Here is a 15308-nt window from a genome sequence, read left to right as displayed (position 1 = left end):
TCTAGTTGTAGAGCTGCCCATAGCATGAGAACAGGCTGAAATACTATTTTTTGGGGCAATTAATGCCTCATTGTAAATGAAAAAAAAAAATTGTTTTTTTTTTCTTTAATTTGTTTCATTAATTGATTTAGTATGAGGTTATGTTGCAGAGCTGAAATCTAGTTTTGGAGTGTTAACAAAATTAAGTTTCCCAGACTGTAAAAGAGGGCTGGATCCTGGACCATGGTCATTTTACCAAGGCAATTAATGTCACCAGGGACCTCTCAGGGGCCTTTTCCTTTTTCCTAGGTAGGTGTAAACTCAACTCTGCAATTTCTGTATTTTTTCCTAACATCTCTATAGTTGTTAACAACTAGGTAACATTCTCTCTGGTGGCTTCAATGCAATTTACTTAACCATTTTCCTATTATAAGACATTTAGATGAGTTCTATGAACTTTTTTTAAAAAATCAGATTTTTTTGTCTTTTTAAGAAAAAGATGATCTAGTTCACTGATTTCTGAATAAGTTTCTTTTGTGTGGAACAGATGGAAACGTTGAGGAAAAAAAGAAATCTACACTGTTCTGTTGTCCTAATGAGGCAGTGAACTTAGATGGATAGCTTAGATAGTTCATACTACCTATCGATATATACCCCCAAACAGAAATATTCTTTTTTTTTTTTTTTTTTTTTGAGATGGAGTCTCGCTCTGTCACCAAGGCTGGAGTGCAGTGGCACAATCTCAGCTCACTGCAACCTCTGCCTCCTGGGTTCAAGTGATTCTCCTGCCTCAGCCTCCCGAGTAACTGGGACTACAGGAGCCCGCCACGATGCCTGACTAATTTTTGTATTTTTAGTAGAGACAGGGTTTCACCATATTTGCCGGGCTGGTCTCGAACTCCTGACATTGTGATCCGCCCACCTCGGCCTCCCAAAGTTCTGGGATTACAGGTGTGAGCCACCACGCCCGGCCCAAACTGAAAAATTTTAAGTAACAGATGTATTCCAGACCTTGTTGAATACCAACACAGTAGACAGTTTGCTATTATATCTTCTAGCAATAGAATGAAAAGATGCCAAAAATAAGGATTACCTAAGGGAGACTACTGACTAGAATTAGAAGAAGATGGGAGGCTTAACATTGGGAGACAACAGTGTTTAAAGGACAGACAGAATAAGGACTAGGAGTGGGGGCATGTCAGTAGGAGGGCAGGAAGGAGCCAGGAGGCCAGGGCGGGCTACCCATCCCCTCCATGCACCACTAGTGATTACCATGTCACTAATCCAACGTAGGCTTCACAGTCCTAGCTTTCAGAACGCTCTCCTTGAAATTTCTCATCTGTTCCTTTTTTCTGAAGAACATGCATCCTGAATGTTGGATCATGAAAAGTCTTGAATGCTGTACTAGCTCTTCCTGGCTAGGCAGTGGGGAACCACTGTTTTTTAGTAAGTCACCTGAACTCATTAATACTCTGATATATCACTCGCCTGAACTCATTAATACTCTGGTAAATGACTCATTAACATTGTAAGAAATGGGTTGCAGGCAGGACAAGCACCTGTTGGGAGGGAAAGGAATGTGTGATGTAAAACAGTAGTAGTGGCAGGGCATGGGCACATTTAAGCAGCAAAGGGGTAGGTGGGGGCTTGTGGCAAGGAGTGGGAAGGGAGAGGCAAGATGACTTCAGATTTTAGTTTACTTGATTAGCAGCATAGTGTCAACAAATGAGTTGGGCACTATGAAAGGAAAAGCAGGTTTGGACATTGCTGAGTTTGGGGATCCAATAGAATATCCAGGTGGGAATTTCCATCAGGCAGTTGTAGATAAAAGGTTCAAAAGCCGAGGAAAGGGTCTGGAATCTAAATCTGCAAGTAATCACTTGGAATTTATACATCCTTGGTTTTCTTTCCTATTATCTCTAAATTATTTCGCTATTGTTAATATATGTTTATACCTCTGACACTGTATGCTGATTAGATCCTGCCTTAGAGATAGCTCCCTTCCCCTCTTTCTCTTTATAGCTCACAAGTTTTGCTCTACTTACAATTGTTTCTACCTGTTGGTATGTTTAGTTCTACATGATTCTACTCTATCCGTCTTAGATATACAGCTCTCTCTTTCCAATTGGAAAATGTTCCCTACCTCCAAAGTCTTTCACTTTTAACTTCTATGGAAGATAATTATCATGCCATTTAGGGAAAAATAAGTGTGTTAAGAATGCCTTATATTCAGATATATTTATAGTAGAAGGGACCAGTGCATACTGAATATTATTACTCTCCTAGGCACTACGGCTTTGGAACCACTACTTTGCCCTCTGCTAAAAAAATTATTTTTAATTTATCAGAAATATACATGATAACATTTTCCTTATGTAAATAAAAACTATTAAACCTTTTTTATATAGAGCAGTGGACTTCCATACTGATATCATTTGAATATAAAGAAGCAATTTTGTTAATTTACCTAGATTTAGATTTTAGATTTGCTGTTTTGTCATTTCGTGCCTTTAGGCAGGTTATTTAACCTATTTGATCTCTAGTTGCTTGGTATATGGGAGGCATGCATAATATTTTGCTGTGACTGGTAAGTTAACCACATTGTGAAGGAATTTATGGCGTGATCAGAATCTTTTTTCTCTCTCTAGATGTTGTTATTCATGAGGACCAATGGGTTGGCGAGACAGTGCTACAATCAACATTTAGCAGTCAGTTATTAAATCTTGGGAGTTATTCATCTATTCAGCCTGAAGAATGTAAGGCACATTTTAAATGAAATAATGTATTAGTGTTTAAAGTATAAAAACATACTAGGAAAGATTAGGGTTAAAATGGTTCTTTTACAAAATGTTTTCTAAACAGTTGGAGAGTATTAGTTTCTTTTCGTTAGTAAGAATGAAAATAGAATTTTAGGAAATGAACTTGTACATTGTAAATCACATTTATTTTAAGAAGTATTGGGTCTCATGTTTCGTTTTCTTAGGCAGTCAGTATAGTGGTGGTTCTTCAGCTTTTAGGGAGTCAAAGACCTCTTTGAGAATCTATAGACCATTTCTCCAGAAAACTGGACTTATGTAGATAGGCACAAAATTTTACTTATAATTCTAAAGCATTCCATGGACCTCTGAAGTTCTTCTGTGGAACTTCTGAGCCTCTGATTAAGAATCCTTGAGGTAATAAAAATGGATTGGTCTCATATTCAGACAGCTGTGGTTTGAATCCTTATTCTCCTATCTACCACTGCTAAGAAAAGCTATCTTCCTTCTTTAACGTCCAGTTTTCTCTTCTTTAAAAGAAGCTGTTTAATGAAGAAACTAGCAGCTATGTCCTTCTCTAGGAAATAAAATAAAATAAAATAAAGAAAGAAAACAAAGTAAGGGAAACAGTATAAACTTGTGGTTATGGTCACTGGATTCAGATAGACCAGGATTTGAATCTTGGCCCTCTTACTTCCAGTCTTTGTCTTTAGGCAAGTTATTTCACTTCACTATACCTCTGTCTCCTTTTCCGTGAAATGGAGATAAAAATACATACATACCTTATAGGGTTGTTATGAAGATTAAGTGAGAAAATGAATATAAGATGTTGAACCTGCACATAATGTAGTACTAACATAGTAAATATTAGAGGGAGAAATAATAAGCTAGCAAAATATATTTGATAAAATTCTGAAATATCATACAAGAAAATAGCTAGAGAAATATACTGATTATACAAGAAGATAACTGGAATAATAGGAAAGTTGTAGGATGTATATGGAAGACAGAGCATGGAATTCCTATCTTTGAATTCTTAAAGAAAGGCAGAGCAAGTAGAAGGGAAGAGCAACAATTAGAATAACAAGAACTGTGTTTGGAATGGACAAGGTTTCATTATATACTAGGGTGGCCCATCAGCAGAAAATCAACTCTTGACATATTTCATAGACAACTAAAATAGAGTTCTTCATCTGTCCAATATATATTTATTATGTGTTGACATTGTTTCAGGCACTGTGCTTACTGTACACTGGGGGTACAATGGTGCCTGCCCTCCTGGAGCTTATGTTCTCATGTGGGAGACAGACAAAAAAAAAATGAATGAAACAGACATATAAGTAAAATATTTGCAGGTGATAATGAGTGCTATGAAGGAAACTAACAAAGGGCTAAGATACAGAATGCCATGGTTCTAGTTGAGAAGGATTGATCATGGAGTAGAATCAGGGTTAGGAAGTTGTTACAATAGCTGCAGTTGAGAGATGATGGGAGGCCAGTGGAGCTAAAGAGCTGAGATATATTTGTAAATAGAGTTAATAGGATTTTCTGATGATGTGGGTCTGGGGATGCGGGAAGAGGGACAATCTACTGCTACTGGATTACTAGTTTAAGTAACTAGGTAGGCTTTATTGGGAAAGACTGAGAGGGAACTGGTTTGTGGGGAAAAGGGCTATGTTTCAAGGCATGTTAAGTTTTAGGTATCTTTGAGATATTCAAGTGGAGATGTCATATAAGAACTGGAAACAAAGTTCAGGACTCAGAAGACAGGTTTAAAATTAAGAGGCAAATTTTAAAGTTATTAGCATACAGATAATATTTCAAATTTAAAAGTTTTTAAAATAATAAATATTATCTGTATAATTATAGAATCACAGGGGATTGTAAAAATAATACATGAAGTCCCATGAACTCTTCATCTAGCTTCTCCCAGTGGTGATATCTTATATAACTTTAGTACAATATCAACAACAGGAAATCAACATTTGTATAATAATATACTAGGATACTTTCCCTTTCAGTATCAATAAATATAGTATCAGCCTGGCACAGTGGCTTATGCCTGTAATCCCAGCACTCTGAGTGGCTGAGGCAGGAGGATTACTTGGGCCCAGGAGCTCGACACCAGCCCGGATGATATGGTGAAACCTCATCTCTACTAAAAATACAAAAAAATTAGTCAGGTGTAGTGGTGCACACCTATAGTTACAGCTACTGGGGAGGCTTAAGTGGGAAAGAAAGTTGAGGCTGCAGTGAGCCATGATTGTACCACAGCACTTCGGCCTGGGTGACCGGAGTCAGACCTTGTCTTAAAAAATTATTTTTTTCTTAAATAAATAAATATAGCATCGATGCAGCATTATAATATGATTAATACTATATCAATAAAATAGATATACTTAGTCCTAATGCCAGTGTCTTATTTAATAGAAAAGCACTCGAGGCATTGTCATTAAAACCAGGAAAAAGATAAGGATGTCCACTATCTCTGCAACTATTCATCTTATACTAGAATTATCAACCAATGCACTCAGAGAAGAAGAGGCATCTGGTCTGGCGTGGTGGCTCACACCTGTAATCCCAGCACCTTGGGAGGCCAAGGTGGGCGGATCACTTGAGGCCAGGAGTTTGGGACCAGCCTGGCCAACATAGCAAAACCCTGTCTGTAGTAAAAAGATAAAAAATTAGCCAGGTGTGGTGGTGCATGCCTGTGGTCCCAGCTACTCAGGAGGCTGAGGCATGAGAATTGCCTGAACCTGGGAGGTGGAGGTTGCAGTGAGCACCACTACACTGCACTGCAGCCTGAGTGACAGAGCGAGATTCTGTCTCAAAAAAAAAAAAAAAGAAAAAAGAAAGAAGAGGCATTTGAATGGATAAAGAAGAATGAAAATTATCTCTATTTGCAAATGCTCTGATAACATACCTGAAAACTCCAGGGAATCAAAGTTAAAACAAATTTAAATAATAAGATAATTCCTGTGATATATCCTGTGATATATCCTGTGATATATAGGATATATATGTCCTGTGATATAACAGGATATAACAAGATATATCCTGTGATATAACAGGATGCAAAATTAATGTTAAAAAATATCATTAGGCTGAGTGCAGTGGTTTACGTCTGTAATTCTAGCACTTTGGGAGATGAAAGTGGGTGGACAGCTTGAACCCAGGAATTCAAGACCAGCCTGGGCTACAAAAAAAAGAAAAAGAAAAAGAAAAAAAAGCTGGGTGTGGTGGCACACACCTGTGGTCCCAGCTGTTTGGGAGGCTGAGGCAAAAGGATTGCTTGGCCCAGGCTGGGGGATGAGGTTGCAGTGAGCTGTGATTACACCACTGTACTCCAGCCTGAGCAACAGAGCAAGGCCCTGTCTCAAAAAAAAAAATAATAATAGTAATTAGACTTAATATACACAAATAATAAATGGGCATAATGATAGTGAAAAACTCATTTACTGTAGTAATAAAGAAGATCATTCAAAATACAGTTAAGAAATATGCAAAACCTATATGAGGAAAAAATTTAAACACTCCAGAAAGAAATGAAGACATAAATAAATGGAAAGACATTCCCTGTTCTTGGATAGGATGACTCAACATTACAATGATGTTAGTTCTTCCTAAGTTAATATGTAAATTCAGTGTAGTTCCAATGAAAATATATATGTTATGGCATATAAAAGTTGATACTAAAGCTCATATGGGAAAACAGACATGCAAGAATAGCTAGGAAAAGACTGACAAAGGAAAACTACAGAGGAGGGGAACTAGCTTTACCAGATGTTAAAACATGCTATAAAGCCTCTGTAATTAAAACAGTGAAGTACTGATGCATGAATAGACAAGTAGACCAGTGGAACGAGTAAGAAGATTAGAATTAGACCCACCTACATATAGCAATTTAATATATGACAAAGATAGTATCTGGAATCAGTGAGATAAAGCTAACTTCTTAATGTGCTGAGACAACTGGGTAGCCATTTGGAAAAAAGGGAAAATTGGACACATATCTCACAACAGTAGTAAACACCATATGGATTAATAATCTAAATGTAAAAAATAAAATCATGCAACAACAAGAAGGAAACCTGAATGAATCTTCTGTAATCTTGGTGTAGGGAAAGGCTTTTCTTAATATTACTCAGAATCCAGGGGCAGTAGAAAATAAACTGATACATTTTACTATAGAAAAATAAATTTTGCATAACCAAAACACCATAAACAAAGTCAAAAGACAACTGACAAACTTGGAGAAAATATTTGTAACATATAACAAAAGGCTAATATCCCTAATATATAAAGAACTTTTAAACCTTGAGTGACAAAGGCTGGGTGTGGTCATTCACACTGGTAATCATAGCATTTTGGAAGGCTGAGGTGGGAGAATTACTTGAGCTCAGGAGTTTGAGTCCAGCCTGGGCAACATAGTGAGACCCTGTCTCTACAAAAAGTCAAAAAATTAGCCAGGTGTGGTGGTGCATGCCTATGGTCCCAGCTACATAGGAGGCTGAGGCAGGAGGATTGTTTGAGCCTAGGAGGTCAAGGCTGCAGTGAGCTGTATTCATGCCACTGCACTCTAGCCTGGCAAAAGGGAAAATGTGAAAAAGAGATGAACAGTCAATTTTCAAAAAAAGATATAAAAATGGCTATCAAATATAACTTATTAGAGAAATTCAAATTAAAACTACATGGAGATACGATTTCTCACCTATCGGATTGGCAAAATTTAAAAAAAGACAGCACATTCTGTTGGTGAAACTGTGAGGTAATGTGTCCTCTTATACATTGGTGGTAGGAATGCAAATTGCTACAACCCTTGTGAAGGGATATTTGGCAATATCTAACAAAATTACATATGTACTTATCTTTCAACCTAGCAATCCCACTTCTAGGAATCTACCCTGAAGCTATACCTCCAACAATATGAAAATACATATCACAAGGTTATTCATTGCAGTATTGTTTATAATTGCAAAATATATAGGAGAATGATTCACTAAGTTATGGCACATTCACATAGTGGAACACTATGTACCATGCAGCTGTACAAAAAGAATGAAAAAGATCTCTATGAACTGATATGGAGTGATTCCCAGGACATACTGTTATGTACACCATATACACCATGGAATTCTACGCAGCCATAAAAAGGAATGAAATCAGGCTGGTGCAGTGGCTCATGCCTGTAATTCCCACACTTTGACAGGCTGAGGCAGGCAGATCGCTTGAGTCCAGGAGTTTGAGACCAGCCTGGGCAACGTGGCAAAACCCTGTCTCTACAAAAAATACAAAAAAATTAGTTAGATGTGGTGGTGCACACCTGTGGCCCCAGCTATTTGGGAGACTGAAGTGGGAGGATCACCTGAGCCCAGGAGGTGGAGTTTACAGTGAGCTGAGATTGTGCCACTGCATTCCAGCCTGGGCAACAGAGTGACACCTTGTCTCAAAAAAATAAAAAATAAATAAATTGCAGCAACACAGATGCAGTTGGAGGCAATTATCCTAAGTGAGTTGAGGGAGGAACAGGAAACCAAATAACATGTATTCTTACTTATAAGTGGGAGCTAAACACTGGCTACTCATGGACATAGAGGTGGCAACAATACACACTGGGGACTACTAGAGAGAGAGGGTTGAAAAACTACCTGTTGGGTACTGTGCTCAGTACCTGGGTGAGAGGATCACTTGTACCCCAAAGTTCAGTATCACACAGTATATCCAGGTAACAGACCTGCACATATACACCTGAATCTAAAGTAAAAGTTGAAAAGAAAAGACTTCTGTTCTTTCATCTTTATAGTGGGGTGTTACATGTTTTACAAACCTAGTTCTGATAATGTGACAGGAATATAAATTTATCTTGAATATTATTAAATATATAAGTCAAAGATCAACACAATGTTTCCATGAGGTAGACTTTTTTTTGGAATCTAAATAACCATGTGTTTCCGTGTACATTTTTATGAATCAGGGACAAATATATAATTTGATGTCAGAGATGTTTTTGTTCCCCAAAAGCTCTATCTTGTTCATGAAAAACGAAGCCCAGAGAAGTTATGTACAAGTTCACAGAGCTTATTATTGATAAAACCAGAATTTGAATACAGCTCTTCTGATTCCAGATTTGCTGGAAATACTGTGAAAGAAGAATTCAGTCTGGTAGTATTACTTGTGGTTTTAATTTTTTCTTTGTAACTTTAGTTTGAATTTTATGTGTGTGTGAGCATCTGCATTTACTTTTAAAAACTTTTATTGTAAAAGCCTTCAAGCATATACAAAAGTATAGAATACAAAGCATAATGAACTTAAGTACCTATTAGCCAGCTTATTAAAACATGGTCAGTCTTGTTTCACCTGTTACATCCCTTTTCTTTTACTGTCTAAAGAAAGGAAAGAAGAATCACAAATCAGTTTATGGACTCTGCTTTCTAAAAAGTACTTCAGTGTTTATTGCCAATATCTTATTTTGGTCAGCAATCAATCACGTACTCAAGCATACTTCTCTTACATTCAGAGAAATTAAAATTTAATCAGCAAAACTCATCAGCCTATACATTTAAAATATATGCATGTTATTGTACAGAAACTATACCTTAATAAAAAGTGAGAAAAAAAATGAGACAGGAAAGAGAAAAACATTTAAAAGACATAGTAACTGAAGAATTAAATAACCAATCCAACACTTGAAAAATATTACAATGTAGCACATGCTGAAAAGCTCTCTGAGCTCAGGGAAAGAAACAGCACTGTGAATCTATAGTGGTCATCATTCTATGTGGTATTGGGTAGGATGAGAAGACAGCCTTGCAGCTGGAAATTGGTGAGGACGGAGGCCTCGCTGTGGAAAGAGTAAGGCACACTCAAGGAAAGAACCAGTGAGGTGGCTCTGAACCTGTTTCAGAAGGGAAGTCCCCAGGGGCTTGAGGAAGAATGGCAGAGGCTGGGATAGTTGGGAAAGGAGGATCAAATCAGACTCCAGGGATTGGGGAACCGATTGGCTGTTAAAGGGTGGTGGAGTCAAAAAAGAACAGAAATTTTGTGTTTGGTTAATTGATAGAAAAATGATATTATTAACAAAGTAAAGAAGTATGGGAACAGCAGAAGTTTTTTGGGGATAGTAAATAATTCCATTTCCATTGATTAAACATATCTTTTATTTTTACATCTAAACTGATTCAAGACTTAGCTATTGTACATGTTTTAGAGAAAACAAAACTATATTTTATATCTAATCATACTTTACAACATAAAATACAGTTCTAAAAAATATTGTTTGTCAAGAAAAATATTATGTTGCCATCTTTTGTCTGTATGTATGTTTTTTTCCCTTAGGTTCCAGTGTAGTTAGTGACGTTGTACTTCAAGACTTACTGGCATATGTGTCCTCAAAACATTCCTACCTCAGAGATCTTCCTCCGAGGCAGCCTCAGAGGGTAAACAGTATAGACTTTGTAGAATTGGAGCACCTTCAACCTGATGTATTAGTCCACGCAGTACTAAGAGTTGTTGATTTCACTATACTGACAGGTAAACATTTTGACTACCTCCTCAATTTTAGATTATGAAAAAAATTAAGATACAAGACCATCTTAGTGTACCATTTGGTTATCACTATATATGTATCATCAGCTATTAAAGTATGGTATCACGTGTGATAGAGTAATGCCAACTAAGATACTCATTTTCCTTTTCCAGAGGCAGTATACAGTTATAGAGGACAGAAGCAGAAAAAAGTTATGTTAACAGTGGAACAGGCCCAAGATCAACATTATGTGCTTGTATTATGGGGTCCTGGAGCAGCCTGGTACCCTCAACTTCAAAGGAAAAAAGGTAAATACACCAAAAAGCATTTAACCTATTTATATTTCGGTAAATGATTAATGTTTATGAGCCCAAGATGGAGAAAATCTTAAGAGACGAGACAGCATTTAAAATACAAGTGATCATGATTGAATATTCTTCTGCAAATTTCTTCTGTTAAAATTTTGTACCTCTTGTAGCAATTCATTTATCTAATAAGTCTTCATTAATTAATGGTGGTGAAATAAAGGCTTAAATTTATTCCCAGATATACTACTTTACCTTTTTAGTGAAGATCTTACCTCCTTCAAATAATGTTCTTTAAACACTTAATTCTGGAGAAGGTTCTACAATTTTTTTTCAGCCAAAGTACTCTGATAAATAAATGCTATGATTATAAGGCAGATGTCAGGGGAGTTACCTTAACTCTTTCAAGTCACAATTACTGTTCAATAAATTACTGTTTCATATTTTTATTATAGTTGTTTTAAAAGCATGCACTGTTAGCCATCCCTAGAATGTTCCGTGTTAAAATATGACCCATGATTACATTTTTCTTTAAAGCATAAATTATTTCTGGTATAATGAATTAAATGGAATTGATGTTTCATTAAAATAGTATAGTATCTTCCCTTTGCTATTGTGAAATCCTTTAGTTGTAACAATCAAAGACAGTTTCATTCGTGGCTTATGAGTTATTTTTCCCTGCTAAATTAATTTAGAGATTGATTCAGTATATTATTATTTTTTACCTGAAAGAGTTAATGTCTCTCCAAACTTCTGCCTTCCAAATAGTTATTTGTAGATAGAATCTGTCACATTGTCTCTCTTAATCATTAATAGCTATGACTAGGATTTGAGATAAGTCTAACTTTGGACTTTTATGTTAAGATCAAACAGGGACAGATGTTTGTTTGGTTGAGCAAGCTGACAAACATGTGTTAGTGATAGACTAACTATGATCATTGACCACCATAGCCTGGCTGAGAACATGAGTCTAGTGCATGCTACACAAGAATGTAGGTCACAAGTATAGTGGAGCTGTAACAAAGCAGATTGCTCCATGTTTAATGTGAATATTCTTTGAAAATTAATAGTTTTTTGGTTAATAGAAGAGAAATTACAGTTGTCTCTAGGTGGTTCTATGGTGTTTAGGTTAGTATTGAAAACATATGGATCCAGGAATTAAGATGTTTGTTGTTCTTTGTACATTCATTCATCCAGCCCCCCTTATTTATAACCATCATTTTAAAGTTTTAACATCTACTTCAATACCTCACATCAGTTTTTTAAGATAAAAATACCAATTTTGAAGGATTACTTAAGTAATTCTATTTTCCTGATTTTACTTTTCTTTTCAAGAGACCAGCCCCATTTCCAAATTCCCAGCAAAGAGAATCTGATTGCCCAGAGTAGATTTGATTCAAAAAACTGTGATCAGGAAGACAGGGTCACACAATACAAATATGAGAGCTTGAGCTTATTTCAGTGGATGGGAAAACAGTTAAGGGAATCATTTGTGGTCTGGGTGAATACATAAATATATTCATTACCAAAAATGTGTATGTTCATTAGCTTAGAAAGATATATGTAATATATTATTTAGTTTAAAAAGTAGATTATAGGCCAGGTGTGGTGGCTCACGCCTGTTAACCCAGTACCTTGGGAGGCTGAGGTGGGTGGATTGCTTGAGCCCAGGAGTTCAAGTTCTCATCTTGAAAAAAATAAAAAATAAAAAAAATTGGATCGTAAAACTTCACGTATAGAAAATATATTATGTTAACATATAATAAATGTTTTTATGTTTATATAAGTTAATACATAAAAATTTTCAAGAAAACCCTTTATATATAATAGTATCTCATTTTAATAAAAATATATCTATAAGTATGTATGTACATTTGAAAATCTGGAAATATGTATGTATACCAAAATGCTAGCAGTGGTTGTTTCTGTATGGTAGTATTATGTGTGCTTTAATTTTTTCTTTATACCTTTAGTTTGAATTTTATGTGTGTGTGAGCATCTGCATTTACTTTTAAAAACTTTTATTATAAAAGCTTTCAAGCATATACAAAACTAGAGAGAATACTAAGCATAAGGAACTTTTTTTTTTTTTTTTGAGACAGAGTTTCATTCTTGTCACCCAGGCTGGAGTGTAGTGGCCTGATCTCTGCTCACTGCAACCTCCGCCTCCTGGGTTCAAGTTATTCTCCTGACTCAGCCTCCCAAGTAACTGGAATTACAGGCATGTGCCACCACGCCCAGCTTATTTTTGTATTTTTAGTAGAGACGAGGTTTCACCATGTTGGCCAGACTGGTCTCGAACTCCTGACCTCAGGTGATTCACCCACCTCAGCCTCCCAAAGTGCTGGGATTATAGGCATGAGCCAGCCACCGCGCCTGGCCAGCATAATGAACTTAGGTACCTATTAGCCAGCTTATTAAAACACGGTCAGTCTTGTTTCACCTGTTACCTCCCTTGTCTTTACTGTTTAAATATTTTACAATAAATATATTTTATTTTATAATTAAAAATAAAATTAAAACCTTATGCTTTTTAAAATAAAAGAATAGTTAATGTTTGGAAAATCTAGCTAACAATGTGAGAAAAAATAGAATTAAATTTATACTTTATGTTTGTGCCAGTGTAAATTTCAGATACATTAGAGATTCAAATATAAAAATAATGAAACAATGAATAGTAGAAGAAAATATAGGCAAAATTATGTGTAATGCAAAGGTTGGTAGGGTAAATAAAATCCAGCAACAAAAACTATTATACATAAAAACCACCATGTACAAAATTGAAAGGCAACCAAAAAAAAAAAACAGAAAAAAAATTGCATTGTCAGAAAATAATGCAGTAAGCAAAAGACACATATCTATAGAGATAAATGGGGAAAGGATATGAGTAGGCAAGTCCACAAAGAAGAAATAAAAATGGCCCATAAATATATGGAAAAATTGTTCTTTTTTTTTTTTTTTTTTTTTTTTGAGACAGAGTCTCCCTCTGTCGCCCTGGCTGGAGTGCAGTGGCGCAATCTCCGCGCACTGCATGCTCCGCCTTCCGGGTTCACGCCATTCTCCTGCCTCAGCCTCTCCGAGTAGCTGGGACTGTAGGCGCCCGCCAACCACGCCCGGCTAATTTTTTGTATTTTTAGTAGAGACGGGGTTTCACCGTGGTCTCGATCTCCTGACCTCGTGATCCGCCCGCCTCGGCCTCCCAAAGTGCTAGGATTACAAGCATGAGCCACTGCGCCCGGCCGGAAAAATTGTTCTTACAAGTAATTGAAAACACACAAAGTAATGATGATAGATGATTTTTCTTTTAAGAAATTGATAGAGAAGATATGGGAAAACAGCTACTGTCATCAGCTATTGGAAATGCAAACTGGCAGAACCTTTCTTGAGGATAACTGACAATTAATATGAACAAATTGGGGGTACTTTTAGCCCAATAATTTTAGGTGTAGGAACTTATCATAACTATGTATAAAGATGTAGCTGAAAATGGGTTTATCATGGTATCATGTATAATTGTGAAAAATAAAAAACAACCAGAGTCCCTCAAAATAGAGGTTTGCTGTAATAATTTTTAAGATTTTGGTGTATCTGGACAATGGCATATTATATAATATTTAAAAGCAATGTAGAATAATACATACATATAAAACTATATTTGACTTATTAAGTCAATCCCAATAAATAAAATCCCAAACAACTGGTTGTCTGCTAAAATGTTAACTGCTTATTTAGGGTGTTGAGATTATGGCTGCTATATGTTTATTTACTTGGCTTCTCTTAGCTTACTTTTCAGGTATTTTGTAATAAGACAAGAAAGCTATTTTAGTGATTGGTTTTAAGCAGTGATTGGTTTTAAGCAGTAACTTGGAATATATGCTTTAGTTCTAGCTAGTGATGCTCTGTCTTTACAGATTTACTGACATGTTTGATGATTTTCCACAAAAAAAAAAAAAAAAAAACTCTAGTGAAAGAAACTAAGGAGATGAGTAGGTGTAGTAAATTAGATTTATGGCCTGAAGTAAGTGGGAAACTAAAAAGACAGCTGATGTTATCAGAAAAATTAGTGCTAAGAAACCCTCTTTTGTTTTATTATGGTTTTGAAGTTGAATTTACTAATACAGAATATGATAATACAGATAAGTTGAATTTACTAATACAGAATATAACAGTAACAAGGTCTGTGCTACTGTGGCTTTAAGAATTAGAATTGTTTCCGGCTCGGTGGCTCCCACCTGTAATCCCAGCACTTTGGGAAGCTGAGGCAGGCGGATCACGAGGTCAGGAGATGGAGACCATCCTGGCTAACATAGTGAAACCCTGTCTCTACTAAAAATGCAAAAAAAATCAGCCGGCCGTGGTGGCGGATGCCTGTAGTCCCAGCTACTCCGGAGGCTGAGGCAGGAGAATGGCATGAACCCGGGAGGCAGAGCTTGCAGTGAGTGGAGATCGCGCCACGGCACTCCAGCCTGGGCAACAGAGCGAGACTCCGTCTCAAAAAAAAAAAAAAAAAGAGAATTAGAATTGTTACTGAGAGTTAAAAATAAGTGCTATTGTGTCTAAATGCTTTTTGTTCTAGAAAAGTTAACTAAGATAACTAAAGTATTGAAATATGAGTGAAATATTAGACTTGGGTTCATTTCCGTGTCCTTTCTTTAACAAAACAAAACTTTGCTAATAGATAGATACATGAGAATTTTCTTTACAGAAAGCAGTTGGTTATTATAAATGATGACCGTTCAGGAG

At 36.2% G+C, this 15308-nt stretch overlaps 1 protein-coding gene across 6 annotated transcripts in view; it reads left to right on the top strand.

The window, feature by feature from the left end:
• Positions 1-15308, top strand: part of SHLD2 (shieldin complex subunit 2) — an 83788-nt gene that overhangs the window by 51413 nt on the left and 17067 nt on the right. For all 6 annotated transcript variants that reach the window (XM_032141809.2, XM_058436454.1, XM_058436453.1 and 3 more), the window contains 3 exons: positions 2628-2735; positions 10071-10265; positions 10434-10568. In XM_032141809.2, the coding sequence (XP_031997700.1) occupies positions 2628-2735; positions 10071-10265; positions 10434-10568 (438 nt within the window). The remainder of the gene's footprint in view (positions 1-2627; positions 2736-10070; positions 10266-10433; positions 10569-15308) is intronic.

The sequence above is a fragment of the Hylobates moloch genome, unplaced genomic scaffold, assembly GCF_009828535.3.
Source record: "Hylobates moloch isolate HMO894 unplaced genomic scaffold, HMol_V3 SCAFFOLD_3, whole genome shotgun sequence".
Lineage (NCBI taxonomy): Eukaryota > Metazoa > Chordata > Mammalia > Primates > Hylobatidae > Hylobates > Hylobates moloch.
Note: the sequence above shows the minus strand (reverse complement) of the source record. Positions and strands in the feature narration are given on the sequence as shown.